This window comes from Crocuta crocuta, unplaced genomic scaffold (genome assembly GCF_008692635.1).
Source record: "Crocuta crocuta isolate KB4526 unplaced genomic scaffold, BGI_CrCroc_1.0 scaffold429, whole genome shotgun sequence".
Lineage (NCBI taxonomy): Eukaryota > Metazoa > Chordata > Mammalia > Carnivora > Hyaenidae > Crocuta > Crocuta crocuta.
The window spans coordinates 1,900,988-1,924,243 of record NW_027527381.1 but is presented as its reverse complement, the minus strand read 5'-3'; the positions used below and the strand labels follow the sequence as shown (position 1 = coordinate 1,924,243).

The following is a 23,256-nucleotide window of genomic DNA, read 5'->3' as shown; positions in this document are numbered from 1 at the left end:
AGTGATAATTCAAAACCTTTTTTGGAGATATAAGCAATGTAGAAAAGTCTTGAATTTGTGAATTTAGTGAGAAAATGGCTAGGAAAAATAGCTCCTAAAGCAGTTTATTTTCTTAACTTCACTAATGAAACTTTCAGCTCAATGTTTTATTTCTGTTGCAGTTTATTTTTAACTTTGGATTTTGAAAAACTGCTTAGAATGAAGTGTGTATCCTACATGTAACTGGGTGATCAATTTTAACAAAATTGTTTGGATTTTTTTTAGATTTAAAATTTTTATCTTATGTAAAAATTTGTTTCGCTTTCTCTTAAATTTTAGTGTTGTTTATCATATCGGATCAACTTTCTGAATTAACTCAGTCTAGTGTTTTCTCTTTTAACAATTTAAAAACATGTTATTATTTTTACCTCAGAATCTGGTTAACATTGAAAACCTTAACATCCAGGTTATAAAACATATATCCATGATGTTTACTTACATAGGAGGCCCAGCTCCTTTTGTACTGATCAGTTAGTGGTGTGTGTTACCTGGGCTTATAAAGATGTTCCAACATCTCACTAGTTACTAGAATTACCTTTACATTTTTGTTAACTGATATAGTTTTATTTTAAAAATAATTGGATGAGTTAGTAGGGAGGTCTTTTGTTCTTTGGTTTAGATTTCATTATGTCTGAGTTTCTTTGCATGTTTATTATTTCAAGCTCTTAATGATCTGTTTAGTTTAGTTGACCCAGGGAAGAGACTGGTATGTTTGGTTATGGAAAATAAGCATTTACTGAAGGCTGTTGAAGATCATTATTATAAAGGTGCCAGTAAGTTTGTCCTACACATTGAATCAGGTATCTTAGGTAATTGACCTATGTACCAGTCATTAGCCATGTATGGCATACAGACAAATTTTAATATAATACAAAACAAATTTTTAATAGTAATATGGGACATTTTCTTTATTAAAAACATCTTCTCTTGATTAAAAGATGTGCTTCCATAGGTATAAAAATGAACAGTGTGAAGAGAATTTAGTAGAGATTTTCCATGTTTTAACCTAATCCATACTATATTGACTTTGATTATCTTTGGTCTCATACCCAGTTTAACTGATAGCACTTCATCAGCAAACTGATTTTTGTCTCTGTTACTTTAGGTTTCTTTTAAGGTTGATATTAATGCAGATATATCCTTATTCCATATACTTTACAATTTAAGAATTTAAAGTCAAGATAAAGGGTTTTCAGTTCCCTTATGTGACATTTGCCATTCCTAACTAAAGATAAATCTGCTAAGTATTCCCTAGAAGTTTTTAAATTTTTCTTTGGCCATATGTCTACAGTTTCAGAGAGTTATGCCAGTACCCTGTTTAAATTGTGTGTGAATTATGTGTGCATGTGTATGAGCATTAAAAAAAGTATAAAAATGAAATACAAGAAGTTGGAGCTCTAGGGTATAGGTGGCTTTTTTCTTTTATTATGATTTTCCTTAAGGTTTCTGTTAGAAGCATCTGCCCAGTAATTTTGGAAATGACTTTGTGATAGTCTTTAAAAGCATAAATAAAAATTATGTCACAGGCTGAGAAAGGCAGGTGGTCTTATTCTTTAGCAAAATTAGTTAAGTTCATGTTATCCCTCCTGTTTATTTATACAATTAAATTTTATATTGAATTCTTAGACTTTTTTGAATTTATAATGCCAACTATTTGTCTTTCAGATTTCTGCTTTTTTTTTTTTTTTTACATTTTTTAAGTTTGTTTATTTTTGAGAAAGAGAGAATGAATGAGTGAGGAAGAATCAGAGAGAGAGAGGGAATCTCAAGCAGGTTCTGCATCAGTGCAGTGCCTGATGTAGGGCTTGCTCTCACTAACTGTGAGATCATGACCTGAGCCAAAACCGGGAGTCAGAGGCTTAACCAGCTGAGCCACCCAGGCACCCCTCAGGTTTCTGCTTCTTATTAACTTCTGTGTCATAAAACCTTATGTAATGTTCGAGCAGCTGGATGGCTCATTTGGTTAAGCATCTGACTCTTGATTTCTACACAGGTAACGATCTCACCATTATAAGATAGAACCCCATGATGGGCTTTGTGCTTAGTGTGGAACCAGCTTATCTCTCTCTCCTCCCCATCCCTCCGATTGTGCTCACATGTGCATGCACACTGTCTCATGTGTGCTTTCTCTCTCTCTCTCTCTCTAAACCAGTAAATAAACTTGAAAGAAAAAAAACACCTTATGCAATGCAAAAATTTTAAACTCTGATTAGGCATAGATGGGAAGTTATTGTTTTTATTCTGCATTCTGGAGATTAGAAACTAGCTTTGGGCAAATCCAGTTTATTTTGTTAGGGTCTGAAATCAGACTTTCAGTGTTTAAGCCAAATAACGTTACTTAGTAGAAGCTAAATAAATGTTTGCTGAACTATAATTACTACATTTATTAGGCATACAACTGTGCACTTTACATAAATTATCACATTTAATCCCTGCAGTAAGGAGACAGTGAGTACACCATCTCCATTTTAGTGAGAAAAAGTTTCAAGTTAAGAGAGGATTAGAAACCATGAAAAATCACAGGTCTCTAGTGAGTGAGGTTTGGGGATTTGAGTAGAACTGTCTTATTTAAACTATATTTTATGACCTCCTCAAACAATGAATGGCTGCTCAAAGTGGCTACTCTACAAAGGCCACACTCACCATCTCCCTCCTGGGAGTGAGTTAGTTCTTTCTCTGATTTTGTTTTATTTTTCCCCAGACCATTTTCCCCAGACATCTCTTTAATTTTATCTCTCTGTAACATACTGATTGATTTATGTGTTTCCCTTTCTTTTATAGTTTATAATCCTTCGAGAGAAAGTATTGTATGATCCATTTTGTTTTTTGTCTTTTGTCTGAAAATTATTGCAATTAGTTCTGGTCTACAACATACTGAGATATAATTGTGTAACATTGTGTTAAGTATAAGACACACGACATGATGATGTGATATATGTATGTACTATGAAATGATTACTATAACAGGTTAGTTAACACATCACTTCACATAGTTACCATGTGTCTTTCAATTTGGATATCTGTTTTATAGCACTGTGCTTGGCACTTAATACATTTTTTAAAAATATTTTTTTGTTTTGTTTATTTATTTGAGAGAGAGAGTGCACTCACACACACGCACGTGAGGGAGGGGCAGAGAGCGGGAGAGAGAATCCCAAGTAGGCTCCATGCTGTCAGTGCAGAGCTCCACAACACAGGGCTCAATCCACTGAACCATGAGATCATGACCTGAGCTAAAATCAAGAGTCAGATGCTTAACGAACTGGGCCACCAAGGCACCCTGACACTTAATAAGTCCTTGAATATGTTGATTAAATTTTATAAAATATTCTATATTTGTTAATCAAGTTAATTTATTAAAATAGCAAAAATTATTTCTTTAAGTGAATTTAAACATTCACATGGTTTTATATATATATGTATATGATATGCGATTAGAGAATTACCGATTTAAATAAATATGATAGAATTTGTACATCCGAATTAATGTGTTTCCTTCAAAATAATCATCTAGAGAAGTAACATACTTTTCTAAAAATGCTACCAGTTTTTCAGAACCAATTGGAATTTGTTTTTATTTCCTTAGAATTTATGTTACTTTTTTTGGGTATACCGTATGGAAATAAGACCATGGTAAAGTTTCAAAATATTTCTATGTCATCTTTCAAGGAGATAATGCCGAGCTGTGTTAGCTTTAGATTTTTAAAGTTATTTATAACATCTTAATAAATATCAGTATACTTTTTAGCTATGCTGAACTATGGGTTAGAATAATGTTTCTGCCCTTTTTAATAAAGTCTTATTTTTTTAGAGTAGTTTTAGGTTCACAGGAAAATTGATAGGAAGATATAGATTTCTTGTGTCCTCTACCCCCACTCGTGTACAGCCTCTCCCATTAATCAGCATCCTCCACCAGAGTTGTACATTGTTATAATTGATGAACCTGCATTTATATATATCATCACCCAAAGTCAGTGGTTTGTATTACAGTTCACTCTTGGTGCTGTACATCCCATGGGTTTGGACAAATTTATAATGATGTGTAACCATCATTACGGTATCATACAGAGTATTTTCACTGTCCTAAAAGTTCTCTGTGCTCTGCTTATTCATTTCCTCTACCACTCCCCTGGGAACCTCTGGCAACCATGCATCTTTATATTGTCTCCATGGTCTTGCCGTTTCCAGAATGTCATATGATTGGAATCATATAGTATGTAGTCTTTTCAGATGGACTTCTTTCATTTAGTAATATGCATTTAAGTTTCCTCTATGACTTTGCGTGGCTTGATAGCTCATTTCTTTTTAGCACTAAATAATCATTATGTACCAGTTTTTTTTTTAATGTTTTATTTATTTCTAGGAGAGAGAGAGAGAGAGAGACAGCGTGAGCAGGAGAGGGTCAGAGAGAGAAGGAGTCACAGACTCCGAAACAGGCTCCAGGCTCTGAGCTGGCAGTCAGCACAGAGCCCGACGCGGGGCTCGAACCCACGAACTGCGAGATCATGCCCTAAGCGAAAGTCGGACGCTTAACCGACTAAGCCACCCAGGCGCCCCCAGTTTTTTTTTTTAAATCTATTTACATACTGAAGGACATCTTAGCTGCTTCCAAGTTTTGACAATTATGATAAAACTGCTGTAACCATCTGTGTACAGGTTTTTGTGTGAACATAAGTTTTAAACTTCTTCAAGTAAATACCAAGGAGTGTGGTTGTTGGGTCACATGGTAAGAGTATGTTTAGTTTTGTTGGAAATTGCCAGTGTTTTCCAAACCATTGTACCATTTTGAATTCCCATCAGAAATTAATGAGAATTCCTGTTGATCCATCTCCTCAGCAGCATTTGGTGTGGTCAGTGGTTTGGATTTTAACCAGTGTTGTAGATGTGTAGTGGTATCACATTATTGTTTAAATTTGAAATTCCCAAATGACCTAGGATGTGGAATATTTTTTCATATGCCTATTTGCCATCTGTATATGTTCTTTGGTGAGGGGTCTGTTCAGATCTTTAGTAGGTTTTTTTAATTGGGTGGTGTGTTTTTTTTATAGTTGAGTTTTAAGAGCTCTTTGTACATTTTGGCTAACAATGATTTAAGTCTTTATGTCTTTTGCACATACTTTCTCCAAGTCTGTGGCTTGTTTTATTCTCTTCACAGGGTCTTTCCTGGAGCAAAGGTTTAAATTTTAGTGAAGTCCAGCGTATCAGTTCTGTCTTTCCCAGCTGTGTCTTTGGTGTTGTATCTAAAAAGCCTTTCCAAACCCCAAATTATCTGGATTTTCTCCTATACTAACCTTCTAGGAGTTTTATAATTTTGCATTTTATGTTTACATCTGTAATGAGTTCATTTTTGTGGAGGGTGTATTGTCTGTTTGTTTAAATACTTTTTTTGTCCGTGGGCTGGGGGGGGGTGGGCACTGGGTTGTCTAGATGTTCCAGCATCAATTGTTGTAAAGACTATCCTTTCTCCATTGAGTTGCCTTTGCTCCATTGTTAAAGATCATTTCACTATATTCATTTGGGTCTATTTCTGAGCTGTGTTCTATTCCATTGACTTGTCTACTCTTTCCCCAGTATTACACTGTCTTGATTACTGTGACTTTATAGTAAGACTTGAAGAAATTACATATTATCATTCCTTGAACTTTGTTCTTCAGTATTGTGATGGCTGTTTCTGTCTTTTGAAAACATAGGTATTATGATAAAATGAGTGTTCAGAAGACTAGATATTATAATTTTATTTCTACCTTATATTTACAAGATGCTTAGTAAATGTTGCATTTGAAGTGTATACTCACCAGAAATATTTGTTTTCTGGTTTGAAAGAGAGAGAGAAGTAGGGAACAGACTTGCTGCCATGGTACCATGAGCATACCTGTAAATGCCATTTCCTTATACTGATGAATGGTTCATTGTCTTATTTCATATTGTTTAAAGTCTAAATGGCAAGATAAAAAAGGACACATGTATGAATATACGTGATACTTTTAGTGACATTAAATTTTATTACTTGTGCCTGTTATTTCTTCTCCCATTTCTTCCATTCTTCTATTATGTTGACATTTTTATAATGAGGGCTTGTATGTTGGATGATTCATGTTCAAATTTTAAGAAGATTGTACCACACTCTTAGAAATTACATAAGCATTTCTTTTTCAAATTTAAGATTAATAAGTAAAATATTTTTTCTTCCCATCAGATGGTGTAATGAATTAAAATTAAAGTGAAGGGACTGATGTCATAATCTTTTAGAAATCAGCTTTTTTTTTAAAAAATTGTTTTATGAAACATTGTTAATACAGTGGAAAGGAGTTATTTAGTACTACAGGAGACATGATTATGTTTATATCTCAGGCCAGAGATGTTTCTGTCTTTTCTGATCTTTCCTCAGACCTAGCACATCGTCTTACACAATAAAAATTAAGAAATGAAAAACTGTACTTTGGGATAGAGTAGATAAACACCATTTTATTCTTCATACAAATATAAATTTCTAAATATACTTAAATTTGTTATTATAGTTGGTGACTAAAGGAGTAAAGAGCTCTGATATGTCTCCGCCACTGGGACAACCTGAAGCAGGTGGCTCTCCATCAAAGCAACAGATGAAGCCTGTCATTTCTGTGACTTCAGCTTTGAAAGAAGTGGGTATGGTAAGTTTCCTAAAATTTAGAACCCCTCAAAGCAAAAGGTCATTAGAAGGATTAAATTTAATGAAATTATATTAATTCGCAGTGTTTCATTAAATTTTTCTAAAAAAAAACCATTACTTCTTAAGAAGTATTTTTGTGTGTATTTTACTGTGAGTATTGGAGCCTCACTGCAAATAGGTTTATATCTAGGACCCACTAATACATAAAAATAGATTTAAATGATTGTCTCTCATTTTTACTTTAAAAGATTATTGAACAAATATATACAAAAATGTAGAGAAAATAGTGCAACGAACATTTGTAATGCAACATTAACAAACATACCCCACCTCTCACAATTAACAGTTTCATTTTTTTAAAGAAAAGATCGTTTTAAAAAATGTCTCTTTGATACTTAAATTGATTAACTTAACTCTAAGAATGAAGTCCAAGGCATGTTTACATTTATTTTAAAATTTTTGGCATAACAAATGTTAGAAGATTCAGTATAACTACACTTAACCCATCAATTATTTCTTTTCCTTTCTACTTATGAATCTCTGTCATGCCATATGGATAATGAAACAAAGAAATATGGGCAAGTAAAAAGTTTAAACTTGGAAATATGTGTCAAGTATTCATCTAAAATGTGAAAACTCTGTTCTGGGGTTAAAGGAAATGGGCTCATGATACAGAATTTCAGCCTAGAATTCAACACAGAGAAGGAAAAAGGTCTACTGAATCATGTAACACATTAACCTGATTTTCTCCTATCTTGTTAATTAATGTCTGCCTTTTAATTGCTGAGTTTCATTAAGTGTTTGCAGGCAACACTAATGTTACTGATACATCAATTTTTTATAGCCTTTGTGTTTCTCTTGAAAACAAGACTGAGTAGGAAAATACAGGTTTCTTGGTAACTCTCAAGATCTTCATATGAGAAATTATTATCCTTCAAGTAGGTTTAGTCTCCTTTTCTTTCTGATAACGACTTTGTGTGTGCTGCGTTGTTCACTTCAACTTTAGATACCACTGTGTGGTTTCCTTCCCGGTATCCTTCAAGTAGCTGTTCATCTCTCTGGTTATAGCAACTGCTAATTCCCGACTACTTTATGGGGTAAAATGCTCTTTGTCTCATTTACATGTATTACTTTAAAACTGACCATTATACTCTTTTGTATTTTCCTCAAATGTTACAAAATTTGAGGTAATCTATGTAATGAAATGGTTTTTCTTTATGTGTTGTCTTGGTAAATATTGGTACTTAAAACTTTGAAAACTGCTGTGTCTTACTCTGCATCTTTCAGATTACTTTTGCTTTCATAGCATTCATAACTACTAATTTCTTCTTTGCGTGTGTTTAAAAATTCTAGTTTGTCTAGATCACTATGGTTATACTAATCAAAAGACAGAATTTATATTATTGTTGGTATAAAGGACTCAGCTCATTGTTACTCTCTTTGTTTATTGAGAGAAACCAATTCTCAATTATGTTTAGTAGTATGGCTGGAGTAGGAATATATGTACATGAAACATAAAGACAATTTCAAAGTAATACAACCTATCCTGAATTACTTTATCCACTAAAACTCCCTAGCTCTAAATAAGAGAGTATACATCAGTTAATTTTTTTATTTTTAGCATTGACATAAAATTATCTAAAATCAGATGTCAAAAAGGAAGAGGATGTAATTAAATATGTGATTAGTAATCTAAAAATAAGACAAATAATTGAGAATTGGCCCTTCTGCTATTAAGTATAATGAAGGAAGCTGTGTTAACATTTTACAGGAATAAAAAATTCACAAGGAACAATTTAATAAAAAACAAAAAGTAACAAAAATATGAAAGTTTTTAAGATAGATATTTAAAATAACATTATTTCTTACTCTCTAACTATCTGTGTTTACAGGACAGTAGTTTAACTGATACCCAGGAAACCTTGGAAGACCTGCAGAAGACTAACAATGCTATTTCAGTAGGTACAATTTTAAACCCTCTCTCAGTCATTTTACTTAATTGTATACATATTGAAGTACAACATTTTAACTGTTTCAGAGTAAGCGAGAAATATTACGTAGATTAAATCAAAATCTTAAAGCTCAAGAAGATGAAAAAGGAAAACAATGTCACTCTGATACATGTGAAGTAGTCCTTAGTGAAGATGCCGAAGAGCATGAAAAGGAAAAGTCAGTTTCATCTGATCGCAAGAAATGGGAGGCAGGAGGTCAACTTGTGATTCCCCTGGATGAGTTAACATTGGACACATCCTTCTCTGCAACTGAAAGTATGTATAAAATGTTAATAATCTGTTTTGGTCTAGCACACATGTAAACTTGGAGGCTGAATACTCTGAAGGAACAAATACTTAGAGGGATTGAGAGAGGCTGGAAGAATTTCTTTGTATGTGAAAAACAAAGAAAACTATTCAACCTTACAAATAGCAAGGATTTGGGGGAGCTGCGGTGGCTCAGTTGGTTAAGCGTTCCACTTCGGCTCAGGTCATGATCTCACGGCTTGTGGGTTTGAGCCCTATGTTGGACTCTGTGCTAACAGCTCAGAGCCTGGAGCCCACTTTAGATTCTCAATCTCCCTCTCTGTCTACCCCTTCCGTTTTCATGCGTGGTCTCTCTCATCTTCAAAATAAATAAACATGAAAAAAAAAGGATAGCAAGATTTTTATTATAAAAGTGTGTGGTATGACAGAAGAAACTAATGATATCATGTAAATTGTATTACTTTAACTCTTTCTACCATATTATATTTATCTTTTACCAGGAATAATTCTTGATGAGAACCAAAATGGCAAACTTTGACAGAATCTCAGAAAGGTCCCTTAGGTATTTAGCCTCAGGGTAGTGAAAAGATCTCACTTAATGATTCATTTATTCAGCAATAATTATTGAGCAACTACTATTTTCTTGCATTGTCTTACGCACCAGAGGGAGATACAATAATAAATAAAAACATGTACTCTTGTTGAGCTTACATACTAAAAGGACACTTATGATTATCAATCAACTAAATATTTTTAAAAATTTTTTTAATGTTTATTTATCTTTGATAGAGAGAGAGCAAGGGAAGGGTAGAGAGAAAGGGAGACAAAGAATCCAAAGCAGGCTCCAGGCTCTTAGCTGTTAGCACAGAGCCCAGCAGAGCCCGAACCCATGAACCACAAGATTGTGACCTGAGCCAAAGTTGGACACTTAACTGACTAAACCCCTCAACTAAATATAGTTTTAAGTAATTTTTTAGTGGACTGTTTTCATAGAATTCTTTTTTGCGTTGGAGAAAAGCTCAAAGACTCCAACCTATGGTGTCTTTTATTTTGTTTACTTATTCAGTAGTTCTTCATGGGGTCTTATTAAATGCCACACACTCCTCAGCAATGAAGATACTATAATGGTTGACATAGTCCTCTCCTTAAGGAGCTTAAGGGTCTAGTGGAAAGGTAGACAAATATAGAGGCAATTATAGTTCCTAAGGAATATGCTAGAAATAATCCTGGCTACTCTAAGAATGTGTATTAGGACATAAATCCATCTTGGGGAAGCCAAGGAAATGATTTCTAGAAAAAGGGATGAGCTGAGGGATAAGTAGTTAGCTAAACTAAAAGCCAAGCCAAGTATTTTAGGAATAGAGTAGCCAGGACCCAGGTGAGAGAGGGTGTGAAATTCAGGGAACTTGGTATACTTCAGCATGGATGACTAAAGTTCATAAGTCAGGACAAAGAATGGCAAGTAAAAAGCCAAGGAAGAAGTAAGCAGGGCCAGATCATGAAAGGTACTGTATATTGGCTCTCTCAAACATGAACTTATTCAGAGTGCAGAGAGTAGTCTTTGAAGCAAGGTTTAACAAATGTTTTCTGTAAATGGCTAGATCGTGAATATTTGAGACTTTTCTGTCCATAAAAACTCTATTGCAACTACTCTACTCTGTCCCTATTGTGTAAAAGCAGCAAGAGACAATATGCAAATGTATTACCTGGCTTTTTCTAATAAAATTTTATTTAGGGACACTGAAATTTAAATTTATTAAGATTTTCTTTAAATCTTCTATTTCTTTTCTCAGGCTTTCTATTTTCTCATTGCTGTGAAATGCATTCATTTCATGATTGTTTCCTGGAACATTTTTATAATAACTTTTTAAATCTTTGTTAGATAATTCCAATATCTGTATTATATTTGTGTTGGTTATTAATCAGTAGCTATCTCTCATGAGAGTTAAAATTTTCCGGGTTCTTCTTTTTCTGAGTAATTTTGAAATATATCCTGGACATTTTGAATATTCCCTTATGAGACTCTAAGCCTTTGTAAATCCTGGGGAGAATGTTCATATTTTTGCTTTAGCGGGCAGTCGACCCAGTTAGTCAGGTCACAAGGTCCTATCTGCCTTTGTGGCCTGTGGTTCTAATCTCAGTTCATTTTTCAAAGCCTGTGAATGCTGTTTTGGTCTGCTAGCATGTGCATCACCCAGTGACTGGACTGGGACCTTGGCAGTCATCTTCTTGTTAATTCAGTTTTCAGAGTTTAAGATATACTGAATAGGATCACATCCATGTGTGTGCATGTGGCAGGTGAGCCCAGACAATAATAAACAACTTTATGGGGTTGCTTTCTTGATTCCTTTGTCTTTATCTTCCTGGTATTTTCTGGTTGCCCCGGGCTTCTCTCTTTTGTCATCTGGTCAGAAAACTGAGGCTTTACTTACTCTGTTCTATTGTATACTTGGAGCCATGTGGCTAAAAGGTAGAGAAAAATAGCCATGGGAATTTAGCCCCATCTTCTAGGTACTACATCTCTACCAAACAGAAAGGAAGCTTCCTTGTCCTCAATTTGATCTTCTGTGTATTCTGATTAACAACTGCTACTCTTGTCACCATGGGATTTTGTGGGGGAGAAAGAAGATGACAAAGTAAAGAAAGAAAAGAAAAGCACTGAAGGATTTCCTCACACCAAGTGGTAAGATTTCCCTTCCTAGGTCCTAAGGCTAGAACTAGAAGACCTGTCCTAGAACTCTTTCTTTAACCCAATGCCATTTACGGATAGCTGACGTGTTGAATCCTGACTGGGGAATGTCTCCTTCCCTAATCCATTTGCTGCTACTCTTTGTTTCTTTTTCNAAGGGAATCAAGAGCAAAAATAAATGATTGGGACCTCATCAAGATTAAAAGCTTCTTCCCAGCTAAGGAAACAACCCAGAAAACTAATAGGCAACCAACAGAATGGGAAAAGATAGTTGCAAATGACATATCAGATAAAGGGTTAATATCCAGAATCTATAAGGAACTCACCATGCTACTCTTTGTTTCTAAGAGCTCTCAAATAGCCACCTTATACATTTCGTCCTGGTTTTCGTAGCTGTATTCAGTGGGGGACACAGGGTGATAGGTGCTGACTCCATCTTCCCAGGAATTGAACTTAATCTAATTATCCTTTAAAGAGATTTAAATATCTTATAAGGGAAGAAAGTCTTTTTGTATTTGTGTAGTTACCATTTCCAATGTTCTAAACTTTTTTGTTTGAAAGAACTTCTTTTAACACTTCTTGTAATGCAGGTGATAGATCATTTCAACTTTTGTGTATTGAAAAGTATTTCACCTGAATTTTTAAAAGATATTTTCTTTGAATATAGAGTTCTAGGTTGAGGATATTGTCTTGCAGTGCTTTAAAGATGTTACACCATTATCTTCTCACTTAACATTGTTTCTGATGAGAAATCTGATTCTTAGTTCCTTCTGCTTAGCACAGCATTTTTCTCTAACTGCTTTGCCATTATTATTAATTTCAACCAATTTGATAGTGAAGAGCTTTGTTGTACTTTCTTTTTGTTCTTTTCCTTGGGGTTTATTGAGCTCTTAGGTGTATGAATATATAGTTTTCATCAAATTGGAAAGTTTTTTGTTATTATTTCTTCAAATATTTTTTCTCGGCCTCCTCTCCCCTCTCTCCTTTGGGAACTGCAATTTCATGTTTATTAAGCAGTTCAAAGCTGTCTTATAGCTCAGTAATGCTCTTTTTCATTTTTTAGGTTCTTTTTTCAGTGTGTTTTGTTCTGGATACTTTCTAATACTCTGTCTTCAAATTCACTTATTTTTTTTTTTCTGCAATGCCCAATCTGTTAATTCCATCCAGTATATTTTCCATCTCAAATAGTGTAGTTTTCAGGAGGTCAGGTTTTTTATCTGCCATGTTTCTACTTATCTTTTTTTTAATGTTTTTTATTTATTTCTGAGAGAGAGAGAGCGTGTGTGTGTGTGTGTGTGTGTGTGTGTGTGTGTGTGTGTGTGAGCAGGGGAGGGTCAGAGAGAGAGGGAGATACAAAATGTGAAGCAGCCTCCAGGCTCTGAGCTAGCTGCCAGCACAGAGCCCAACGTGGGGCTTGAACCCACGACCGTGAGATCATGACCTGAGCTGAAGCCAGACGCTCAACCCACTGAGCCACCCAGGTGCCCCTCTACTTATCTTTTTGACCATATGGAATACAGTTGTAAAAACTTTATTAATATTCCTTGTCTGCTAATTCTAATAACTCTCTCAGTTATGGTTGATTGATTTTTTCCCCTTGCTGTGGGCCATATTCTTCTTCTTTGCATGATAGAAAGTTTTTGATTGGATACCAGACATTGTGAATTTTTCTTGTTGGGTGTGTTTCTGCAATTATTCTGGAGCTTTGTTCTGGAAGGTAGTTGTTAGTTGGGCTCAGTTTGATCCATTCATGTCTTTTTTTTGAGATTTTTTAGTTGAAATCAGATCCATGTTTAGTCTAGTGCTAATTTATTGTCGTCTACAGAGATAAAATCTTTCTGTGTACCCAGTGCACCATGAATTATGACATTTTCCAATCTGGCTTCTGGGAACAGGAAATAGTTCATGTCCTGTTTTCCATATAAACTTTTCGGGTGGTTCTATTCTTAACCTTGGATGGTTTTCTAACATATTTGCTTATATCACAGTTCTGCTGATACTCAAGGGCTACCCTCTGTAAACCTCTGTAATTCTCTTTCTACTTTCTCTGGTCTTCCGAAAATCCCATTTCTATCTCCCAAACTTAAGGAATCTGTCAGACTCTGCCTGGGTTTCCCTTTCTGACATGCAGTTTAGAAACTCTGAAGGCAACAAGCTGGAACACTCATAAGTACCACCTTGTTTGTTTCTTTTTTACTCAAAAATCTGTGTTCTTTATTACCTTTTGTCCAGTGTCTTGAATCTGTTGTTTGTGTATTTTGTCCAATTGGTTTGCATATTGAGGCAATAGCATAACTCTAGTTACTGTATTCCATCTCAGAAGTGGAAGTCTTTCAGACCATTTTTAGAGGGTCTTAGATTAATCTAGACAAAAATTATTGATGACCTTAACTAAGTTATTTAAAGATAATAAAGAGAAGAGGACATATTTAAGAGGTATGAAAGGATAGACATGTAAGGGCTTCCTGTGAAACTCTTCTAAGAGTTTGTCAGAAAAAGAAGAACTTTGAAAAGAAAACGAGAAACAAACAGAGTTAGGAAAATTGATGGGTTTAAAAGGAAGAAGAGTACTTTAGGAAGAGAAATGACAAGTTTAGGGCTAAAAAATTTGCCCTGGAATTGTCTGGAGAGTGACATTGTGATCTTGATAAAAGTAGTGTCATTAGAGTGGTAGGGACAGCAATAGAATCCAAGAATTAAGAAGCGAGTGGGAGGTGAGGAAGTAAAAAAGAGAGATTGCAGAGGGAGAGTTTATAACCTTTTAAGGAAGTTGAGCTGTGAGGGGGAAGAAAGATGTAGAGTGTTATTACTTGGTGGGGATGTAGAGTCAGTGTAACCAGACTTGAAAATATTTTATGCTAATTAAAAAGGCAAAATATATCACATCACTCTCTCATTTTAAAATCTAATTGATGGGGCACCTGGGTGGCTTAGTCGGTTAAGCGTCCGACTTTCGCTTAGGTCATGATCTCACGGTTCGTGGGTTCGAGCCCCGCGTCGGGCTCTGTGCTGACTGCCAGCTCAGAGCCTGGAGCCTCTTTCGGTCTGTGACTCCCTCTCTCTCTGACCCTCTCCTGCTCACGCTGTCTCTCTCTCTCCTAGAAATAAATAAAACATTAAAAAAATTTAAAAAAAAAATAAAAAATAAAATCTAATTGATTTTTGTTGCAGTTAGAATAAAAATCTGAAGTTCTTTTCATGACCTACAAGGCTCTCCTGTGGTTCTCTGTATCCTCACTCAATTCATTTGTTTCTACCTACTCATTTCTCACTTTTCACTTCTTAAAACATGCCAAGCCCTTTCTTTTTCGCAATTCTCTTCCCTTTCTCTCTTTTCTGAGTTCTTTGCATGACTGCCTTTCTTTCTTTCTTTCCTTCTTTCTTTCCTTCTTTCTTTCCTTCTTTCTTTCTTTCTTTCTTTCTTTCTTTCTTTCTTTCTTTCTTTCTGTCCTTATTATTCAACTTTCGCCTCATTTTTGAAGTCTCTTTTATAGCATAGCTCTTCAAAGCATTATCTTTTAACCACTCCAGTTCCTTTCTTTCCATTCTCCCTGAACTTTCCCCCTCTACCACATGCATCAAAACCCTTCTTCTAAGTGTTTCCAAAGATGTTCATGCTGGTAGTTAGTGATCCTTATTTTATATATCCACAGCGTTTGACGTACTTACTGGATTATTGTCCATGCTCTCCATCCCATTTTTCTTGAAACCATTTCTTCAATGTTCAGCACTCTATTAAAAGTAGACCTCTTCTAAGGTTATTTTCTAAATCATAGAATATTATTATTTTCAGGAACTAATTACATGCTGTAATTATTTTCTTCATTTGTGTATATGTTTTACTTATGTTCCTTTTTTATAATATAAACTTTTAAAATAAGTTTGTCTGACTTGTACTGCATTTTTTTTTATTTTTTAATGTTTTATTTATTTTTGAGAGAGAGAGATAGAGACAGCGTGAGCAGGGGAGGATCAGAGAGAAAGGGAGACACAGAACCCAAAGCAGGCTCCAGGCTCTGAGCTGAGCTAGCTGTCAGCACAGAGCCTGACGTGGGGCTCGAATCCATGGACCATGACATCATGACCTGAGCTGAAGTCGGACACTTAACCGACTGAGCCACCCAGTCGCCCCTTGTACTGCATGTTTTGTGTCCCCTATCATGTAGCACAGATTTTATGCATGAAGAGCAGTCATTAATTACGTATATATGATGATAAACACAACTGATGTTGTGAAGTCTCTCAGGTGATGTGGCTGTAAGTGATATAGAACACTTCTGAGGCAATAAAGTATCACCAGTATGACAGGAAGAGATAGAGGCAAAAGTAGAGGAATGCAAGCAAGTTTTATACAAGATGAAAAAAAATCCCTGCCATGCTTTCTTAAAAAGTAGGAAGAAAGGTCATATGCAGACCATAAAAACATGAATTGGGTAATCTTGAATGATCAGATAGTCCTATCTCGGACAAATACATGAGGACATGTGAGATACCTTATTACCTTAATAAAAGCACTTTTATCTAGAACATAGCATGAGATTGAGAATACTGTAACATAAATAATACTTTGTCTCAAGTTTCAAAAATGATGTTTAATTTGAGTAGACAAGGTATTTAATGTGATATGTTTTTATGTTGTATAAACAGTGTATAAAATTTCTCTTCACCTCAACATATACTCTCCATTTCCTTCCCTATTAACCAAGTTACCACAGATATAGTTTATTGTTTATCCCTCTGAACTTCATATATGAGTGTATCTGAACAAAAATACATATTTTATATCTTCATGTTACAGATTACATGTTATATATCTTTTATTATATTTGTTTTATACATAAGTATGTTTTATAAATCTTTTCATGTAACTACATAAACAATTACGTTCACATTTTTATAGCTATATAATAGTCCATTGTATGATCATACATGATTTACTTTTCTCAACATTTTATTATGAAAAATTTTAAACATGGAAAATGAAAATAGTTTCACAATGAACACCATATATTCTCCATTGAGAGTATACCATTAATATTTTACTATGCCTGCCTTATCATATATCTCTCTATCCTTCTATCCAACAATTAGTATATCTTTTTTTTTTTTAGAGAGAGCACAAGTGGAGGGGGCAGAAGGAGAGGGAGAGAGAATCTTTTATTTATTCTTAGTTTTTAAATTTTATTTAAAGCCAAATTAGGTAACATAGCATAATAATGATTTCAGGAGTAGAATTTAGTGATCCATCACTTATATATAACACCCAGTGCTTATCCCAACAAGTGCCCTCCTTAATACCCATCACCCATCTGCCCACCTAACACCCCTCCAGCATCCCTTAGTTTGTTCTCAGAATTTAAGTCTCTTATGGTTTGCCTCTCTCTCTCTGTTTTATCTTATTTTCCCTTCCCTTCCCCTCCCCTATGTTCATCTGTTCTGTTTCTTAAATTCCACATATGAGTGAAATCATATGATATTTATTTTTCTCTGACTGATTTCACTTAGCATAATACACTCTAGTTCTATCCACGTCATTACAAAAGGCAAGATTTTATTCTTTCTGATCACTGAGTAATAGTCCACTGTGTGTGTGTGTGTGTGTGTGTGTGTGTGTGTGTGTGTGTATGCATACATACATACCTACATATACGTACACCATATCTTCTTTACTCATTCATCAGTTCATAGACATTTGGGCTCTTCCCATAATTTGGCTATTGCTGATAGTGCTGCTGTAAACATTGGGGTGCACGTGCCCCTTCAAATCAACATTTCTGTATCCTTGGGATAAATATGTAGTATTGCCATTGCTGGGTCGTAGGGGAATTCTGCTTTTAATTTTTTGAGGAAACTCCATGTTGTTTTCCAGAGTGGCTGCATCAGTTTTCATTGTCACCAGCAGTGGGAGAGAATCTTAAGCAGGCTGCATGTGGAGCCCACTGTAAGGCTCTATCTCACAACTATGAGATCATGACCTGAGCCAAAGAGTTGGACACTTAACCAACTGAGCCACCCAGGCACCACTAGTATATCTTATTTTTTGATGGAATTTAAAGTTCACTGCAGATACTGATATACTTTGTCCTAAGTACTTCATAACATACATATCATTAAACAGAGTTAAATATTTGTTTAGAAGTTTGTTCTTTTTAATGTTAAATTTACATACAGTGAAATGCAGGTATTTTAAATGTACGTTTACTGAGTTTTAACACAAACCTACAGCTTTGTAGCCTAAACTCCAAGAACATCACAATCTTCCCAAACAGAAAGTTTCATGCTTCTTGCAGAAGTCCTAGAGGAGACTTTTGCTTAATTTTTTCTATGTTAAATTAACTTTCTGTATTCTAGAATTTTATTTAAATAGACTCTAACAGTTTGTATTCTTTTGTGTTTAGCTTGTTTAATTCAACATAATGCTTTTTGAGATTAAACTGCATTGTGACTATCAATAGTTCTGTTTTTAAAAAACTCATTATTTAAAATTTACCTCATTATCAATAAAGTCACTTCTACCTTTTTTTTTTTTTGCTCAATATTAGCTGGTATATCTTTATCCAGTCCTCCCTCCCTTCTAGTCTATTTGTGTCTCTGTATCTAAAGTAGGCTTCTTTCAGCCAGCATATTGTTAGGTTTGCTCTTAATTTTTTAATCTTTTTTTAACATTTATTTATTTTTTGAGAAACAGCATGAGCACAGGCTCCAGCCTCTGAGCTGTCAGCACAGCTGTTTGTTTGTCTTATCCATTCTTTGTTTCCTTTGCCCTTTTTTCTTTTGGATTCAGTATTTCTATGATTCTGTTTTATCTCTGTTGTTCAGTTTATTCTATTATTTTAGTGTTTGCTTTAGACTTTATAGCATACATGTTTAACTTATTACAGTCTATCTTCCAGCAATTGATTACATTTCTCATGTAGTATAAGAACCTTACAACAGTATACTTAGATTTGTTTCCTCCCAGTCTTTGCGCTGTATTTTATTTGTTTACCTTATGCTACAAACCCCACAACACAGTATGGTTATGTATGCTATAAGGAGTTTTAAATAATAATAGAAAAAATCTTTTGTATCTATTCATGTAGTTATTGTTTCCAACAATCTTCATAATATTTGTATAAATCAGATTTTCACGTGTTACTGTTTTTCTTCTGTCTGAAGGACTTTAACATTTCTTGTTATGTTGTCCTGCTGGTGATGAGTTCTTTCAACTCTTCTATGTCTGTAAAAGTGTTTGTTTTGCCTTTCTTTTGCAAAGTATTTTTTTCTGGGTATAGAATTCTACCTTGATATTTTTTTCTTTTAGTACTTGATGATATTGCACCAATGTCTTCATGTTTGCAATTCTTGGTGATGAGAATCTTCTATCATCCTGGTTATTTCTCTGTTTGTAATGCATCTTTTTTCCTGGATGTTTTTAGATTTTTTCCCCTAAGCCTTGGTTTTAGTAAATTTGATTATGATGTGTCTTCATGTCATTTTCTTCATGTTTCCTTTGCTTCAGTTTTGTTGAGGTTCTTGGATTATGAGTAGTTTTCATCAAATTTGGATAATTCTTGCCATTATTTTTTCCAGCCTTTTTGTCTTCCTTTCTAGAAGTTCATATGGATCTTGTTAATGTTTTCTTTTTTCTCTAATTATCGTCATTTGTCTCTGTAGCTTATTGAACATAAAGAATTTGTTTATGAAAATTATAAATGTCTTCTCTACTAGTTAAGTCATCTGTAATTTTTAGGTTGATATTAATTGGTTGATATTTTTTCCTCTTCATTAAGGTTAGATTCTTTTGCTTCTTTGCATGCTTGGTCATTTTTTGTTTGGTAGCCAAATAAAACATTTTTTGTTTTGTAGCTAATCAGTATTCAGCGTAAGATTCTAGGGAGCTCTTTATAGTTCTGAGTTCTCTTTATGTAGCTTTCTTCTCCTCAGTTCTCTATCCTGCCAACATTAGCCACTTTTGCATCCTAGACTTATAATTCTTTTACCTTAGCTCAGAGAGACCATCAGCTCCACTTGCTTTTCTCTTCCTGCATCAAACGGAACTAAGTTCATCTTTTTTCATGTGGACATATAGTTTCTATAATTTTGTTTATTAAAGAGACTTCCCATGCTCACTATATTGTTTTGGCACCTCTGTCAAATACTGCATGACTGTAAGTAATGGTCTATTTATGGGTTTTCTACTTGATAACTATCCTTTTAAAAATAGGTTCCCTACTGGGAATCATTTTTGCTTTATAAAATTGAATATTACCTGCTAATTTCCAGATACTTTCAAGGAACTGGTACATACAAATTTATATCAACATTTTGTATTTGGTTACCATTAAAATTTAAATGACTTATATATACTATAATATGTGAGATTGCATCTTATCTATTAATGCTTTGAGTGTTATTACAAAAGACTCCTAAGACTCAAACATCAATAGCTAATTTCCCATTTTTTTGCTCTGGTAAATTTTATTTAAAAATTTTTTAATGTTTAATTATTTTTGAGAGCGAGAGACCCAGAGTACAAGCAGGGGAGGGGCAGAGAGAGAGGGAGACACAGAATCCGAAGCAGGCTCCAGACCCTGAGTCAGCACAGAGCCTGCGGTGAGGCTCAAACTCACAAACCATCAGATCATGACCTGAGCCAAAGTTGGATGCCTAACTGACTGAGCTACCCAGGTGCCCTTCTGTTAATTTATAACTATTTTTTACTTATTTTTTATTGAAGCATAGTTGACATGAAATACTATATTACTTTCAGGTGTGCAACATAGTAATTCAACATTTATATAAATTAGAAAATAACCAGCAAGATATACCTAGCTTGTCATCTGTCCCATAAAAGTTGTTACATATAATTGACTATATTTTCTTTGCTATACATTGTATCCCTATTTATTTTATAACTCAAAGTTTTTTACCTTTTAATCCCCTTCCCCTGTTTTCCCTGTCCTCCTTATTCCCTCCACTCTAGCAACCAGCAGATTATTTCCTGTATCCATGAGTCTGTTTCTGTTTTGCTTTATTCATTTGTTTAGTTTTCTGGATTCCACATATAAGTGAAATCATATAGTATTTGTTTTTTTTTCTCTGACTTACTTCATTTAGCATAATACCCTCTGTGTCCATCCATGTTGTTGGAAATGGCAAGATTTCATTCTTTTTTATGGCTGAGTAATTTCCTTTGTATATGTATAGTTCATCCTGAATAATTCAGGGGTTAGGGGCACTGACCACCCTGTGTGGTCTGAAATCTGCATATTACTTTTGACTCCCCAGACATTTAACTGCTAATAGCCTACTTTTGACTGGAAGCCTTGCCAATAGCATAAGTAGTTGATTAACACATATTTTGTATTTACATGTATTATATAAGGTATTCTTCTAATAAAGTAAGCTAGAGAGAAGAAAATGGTATTGAAAAATCATAAGGAATAGAAAATATACTTACAGTACTGTACTGCATTTATTGAAAAAAAATCAGCATATAGGTGGACCCAAGGCTGTTCAAACCTGTGTTAATCAAGGGTCAACTGTATACCACATCTGCTTTTCCCATTCATCTTTTGGTGGACTCTTAGGTTTCCTCAGTATCTTGGCTCTTGCAAATAATGCTCCAGTGAACATAAGGATGAATAATATTAACGTTAGGCTTTCTTTTTTCTTAGTAGTTTCTTTAGGTGTAGGATCAGATTGTTTATGTGAGATTTTTCTTGTTTCTTGAGATGGGCTTGTATCACTATAAACTTCTGTCTTGGAATTGCTTTTGCTGTGTCCCATAGATTTTAGAGCATTGTATTTTTATTTTCATTTGCCTCAAGGTATTTTTTTGGTTTCCTCTTTGATGTCTTCTTTGGTCCATTGGTTTTGTTTAGACTTCACATATTTGTATTTTACAGTTTTCTTCTGCTTGATTTTTAATTTCATACTGTTTTTGTTGTATTTGGAAAATATGCTTGATATGATCTCAGTTTTCTTATATTAATTGAGATTTGTTTTATGGCTTAATGTATGATCTTTGTTAGAGAAGATTGCACGTACACTTGAAAAGAATGTCTGTTCTATTTTTGAATGGAATGTTTTGTATATACCTATTAAATCCATCTTGTCTAATGTGTTATTTAAAGCCGATATTTCCTTATTGATTTTCTATCTAAATGATTTATTCATTGATGCAAGTGGAATATTAAAGTCCTGTACTATCATTATTTTTACCATCAGTGTCTCTCTTTATGTTTATATAATATTTGCTTTATGTGCCCCTATATTGAATGCACTGATATTTATAGATGTTCTGTCCTCTTCTTTGATGTATGCATTCATTGGGTAATGCCCTTCATTGTCTCTTGTTACAGTCTTTCTTTTAAAATCTACTTTTTCTGCCATAGGTATTGCTACATCAACTTTCTTTATGTTTCCATTTGCATTCAATATCTTATTCTATCCTTTCACTTTTAGTCTGTGTGTGTCTAGATCTGAAGTGAGTCTCTTGTAGGCAGCATGTATATGGTCCTTGTTTTTTTAATCCATTCAGTGACACTATGTGTTTTGAGTGAAACATTTAGTTTATTTACATAAACCTTCACTTATATGTGTAAATAAAGGTATTTGGTATGTGGTTACCATAAGGTTCATGTATAACATCCTGTGTATTTAGCAGTCTTAAGTTGAAGGCCATTTAAGTTCAAGCACTTTGTTTTTAAAAGTTTACTTATTTTTGAGAGACAGAGGGAAACAGAGCACAAGCAAGGGAGGGGCAGAGAGAGAGGGACACAGAATCCAAAGCAGGCTCCAGGCTCTGAGCTGTCAGCACAGAACCCGACACAGGGCTCGAACCCACAAACCGTGAGATCATGACCTGAGCTGAAGTCAGACACTTAACTGACTGAGCCACGCAGGCACCCCAAGTTCAAGCACTTTCTAAAAACACTGCATTTTTACCATCCCCCCAACATTTTATGTTTTTGATGTCATGTTTTACATCTTACTGTTTTCTGTATCTCTTGACTAATTATTGTATGTCTAAATGATTTTCATCTTTTAACCTTCATATTTAGATATGAGGGCATTTGAGCCACAACCTTGTTATTATGCCTATCTTTACCAGTAAGATTTTTTCCTTCTTACTTTTCTTATTTTGGGTTTTGGTCTTTTCTTTTTTTGTTTATGAAATTCTATCAACGTTTCTCGGATGCCCAGTTTGGTATTGATCAACTCCATTAGCTTTTGCTTATCTGGCAAACTGTATCTCCCCTACAACTCTGAGTGATAACTTTGCCAGGTAGAATATTCTTATTTATAAGGGTTTTTTTTTTCTTTTCAGTACTTTGTTTTTTTTATTTTTTATTTGTTTCTAGGAGAGAGAGAGAGACAGCGTGAGCAGGGGAGGGTCAGAGAGAGAGGGAGACACAGACTCCGAAATAGGCTCCAGGCTCTGAGCTGGCAGTCAGCACAGAGCCCGATGCGGGGCTCGAACCCACGAACCGCAAGATCATGACCTAAGCAAAAGTCGGACACTTAACTGACTAAGCCACCCAGGCGTCCCTCTTTTCAGTACTTTGAATGCATCATGCCACATTCTTCTGGGCTGTAAAGTTTCTGCTGAAAAATTAGCTAATAGTTTTTTGGGG

At 34.6% G+C, this 23,256-nt stretch overlaps 1 protein-coding gene across 9 annotated transcripts in view; it reads left to right on the top strand.

Annotated features, from left to right (window-relative positions):
* NEK1 (NIMA related kinase 1) overlaps positions 1–23,256 on the top strand; it is a 221,576-nt gene that overhangs the window by 132,384 nt on the left and 65,936 nt on the right. For all 9 annotated transcript variants that reach the window (XM_077772766.1, XM_077773160.1, XM_077772902.1 and 6 more), the window contains 3 exons: positions 6,558–6,689; positions 8,581–8,646; positions 8,727–8,955. In XM_077772766.1, the coding sequence (XP_077628892.1) occupies positions 6,558–6,689; positions 8,581–8,646; positions 8,727–8,955 (427 nt within the window). The remainder of the gene's footprint in view (positions 1–6,557; positions 6,690–8,580; positions 8,647–8,726; positions 8,956–23,256) is intronic.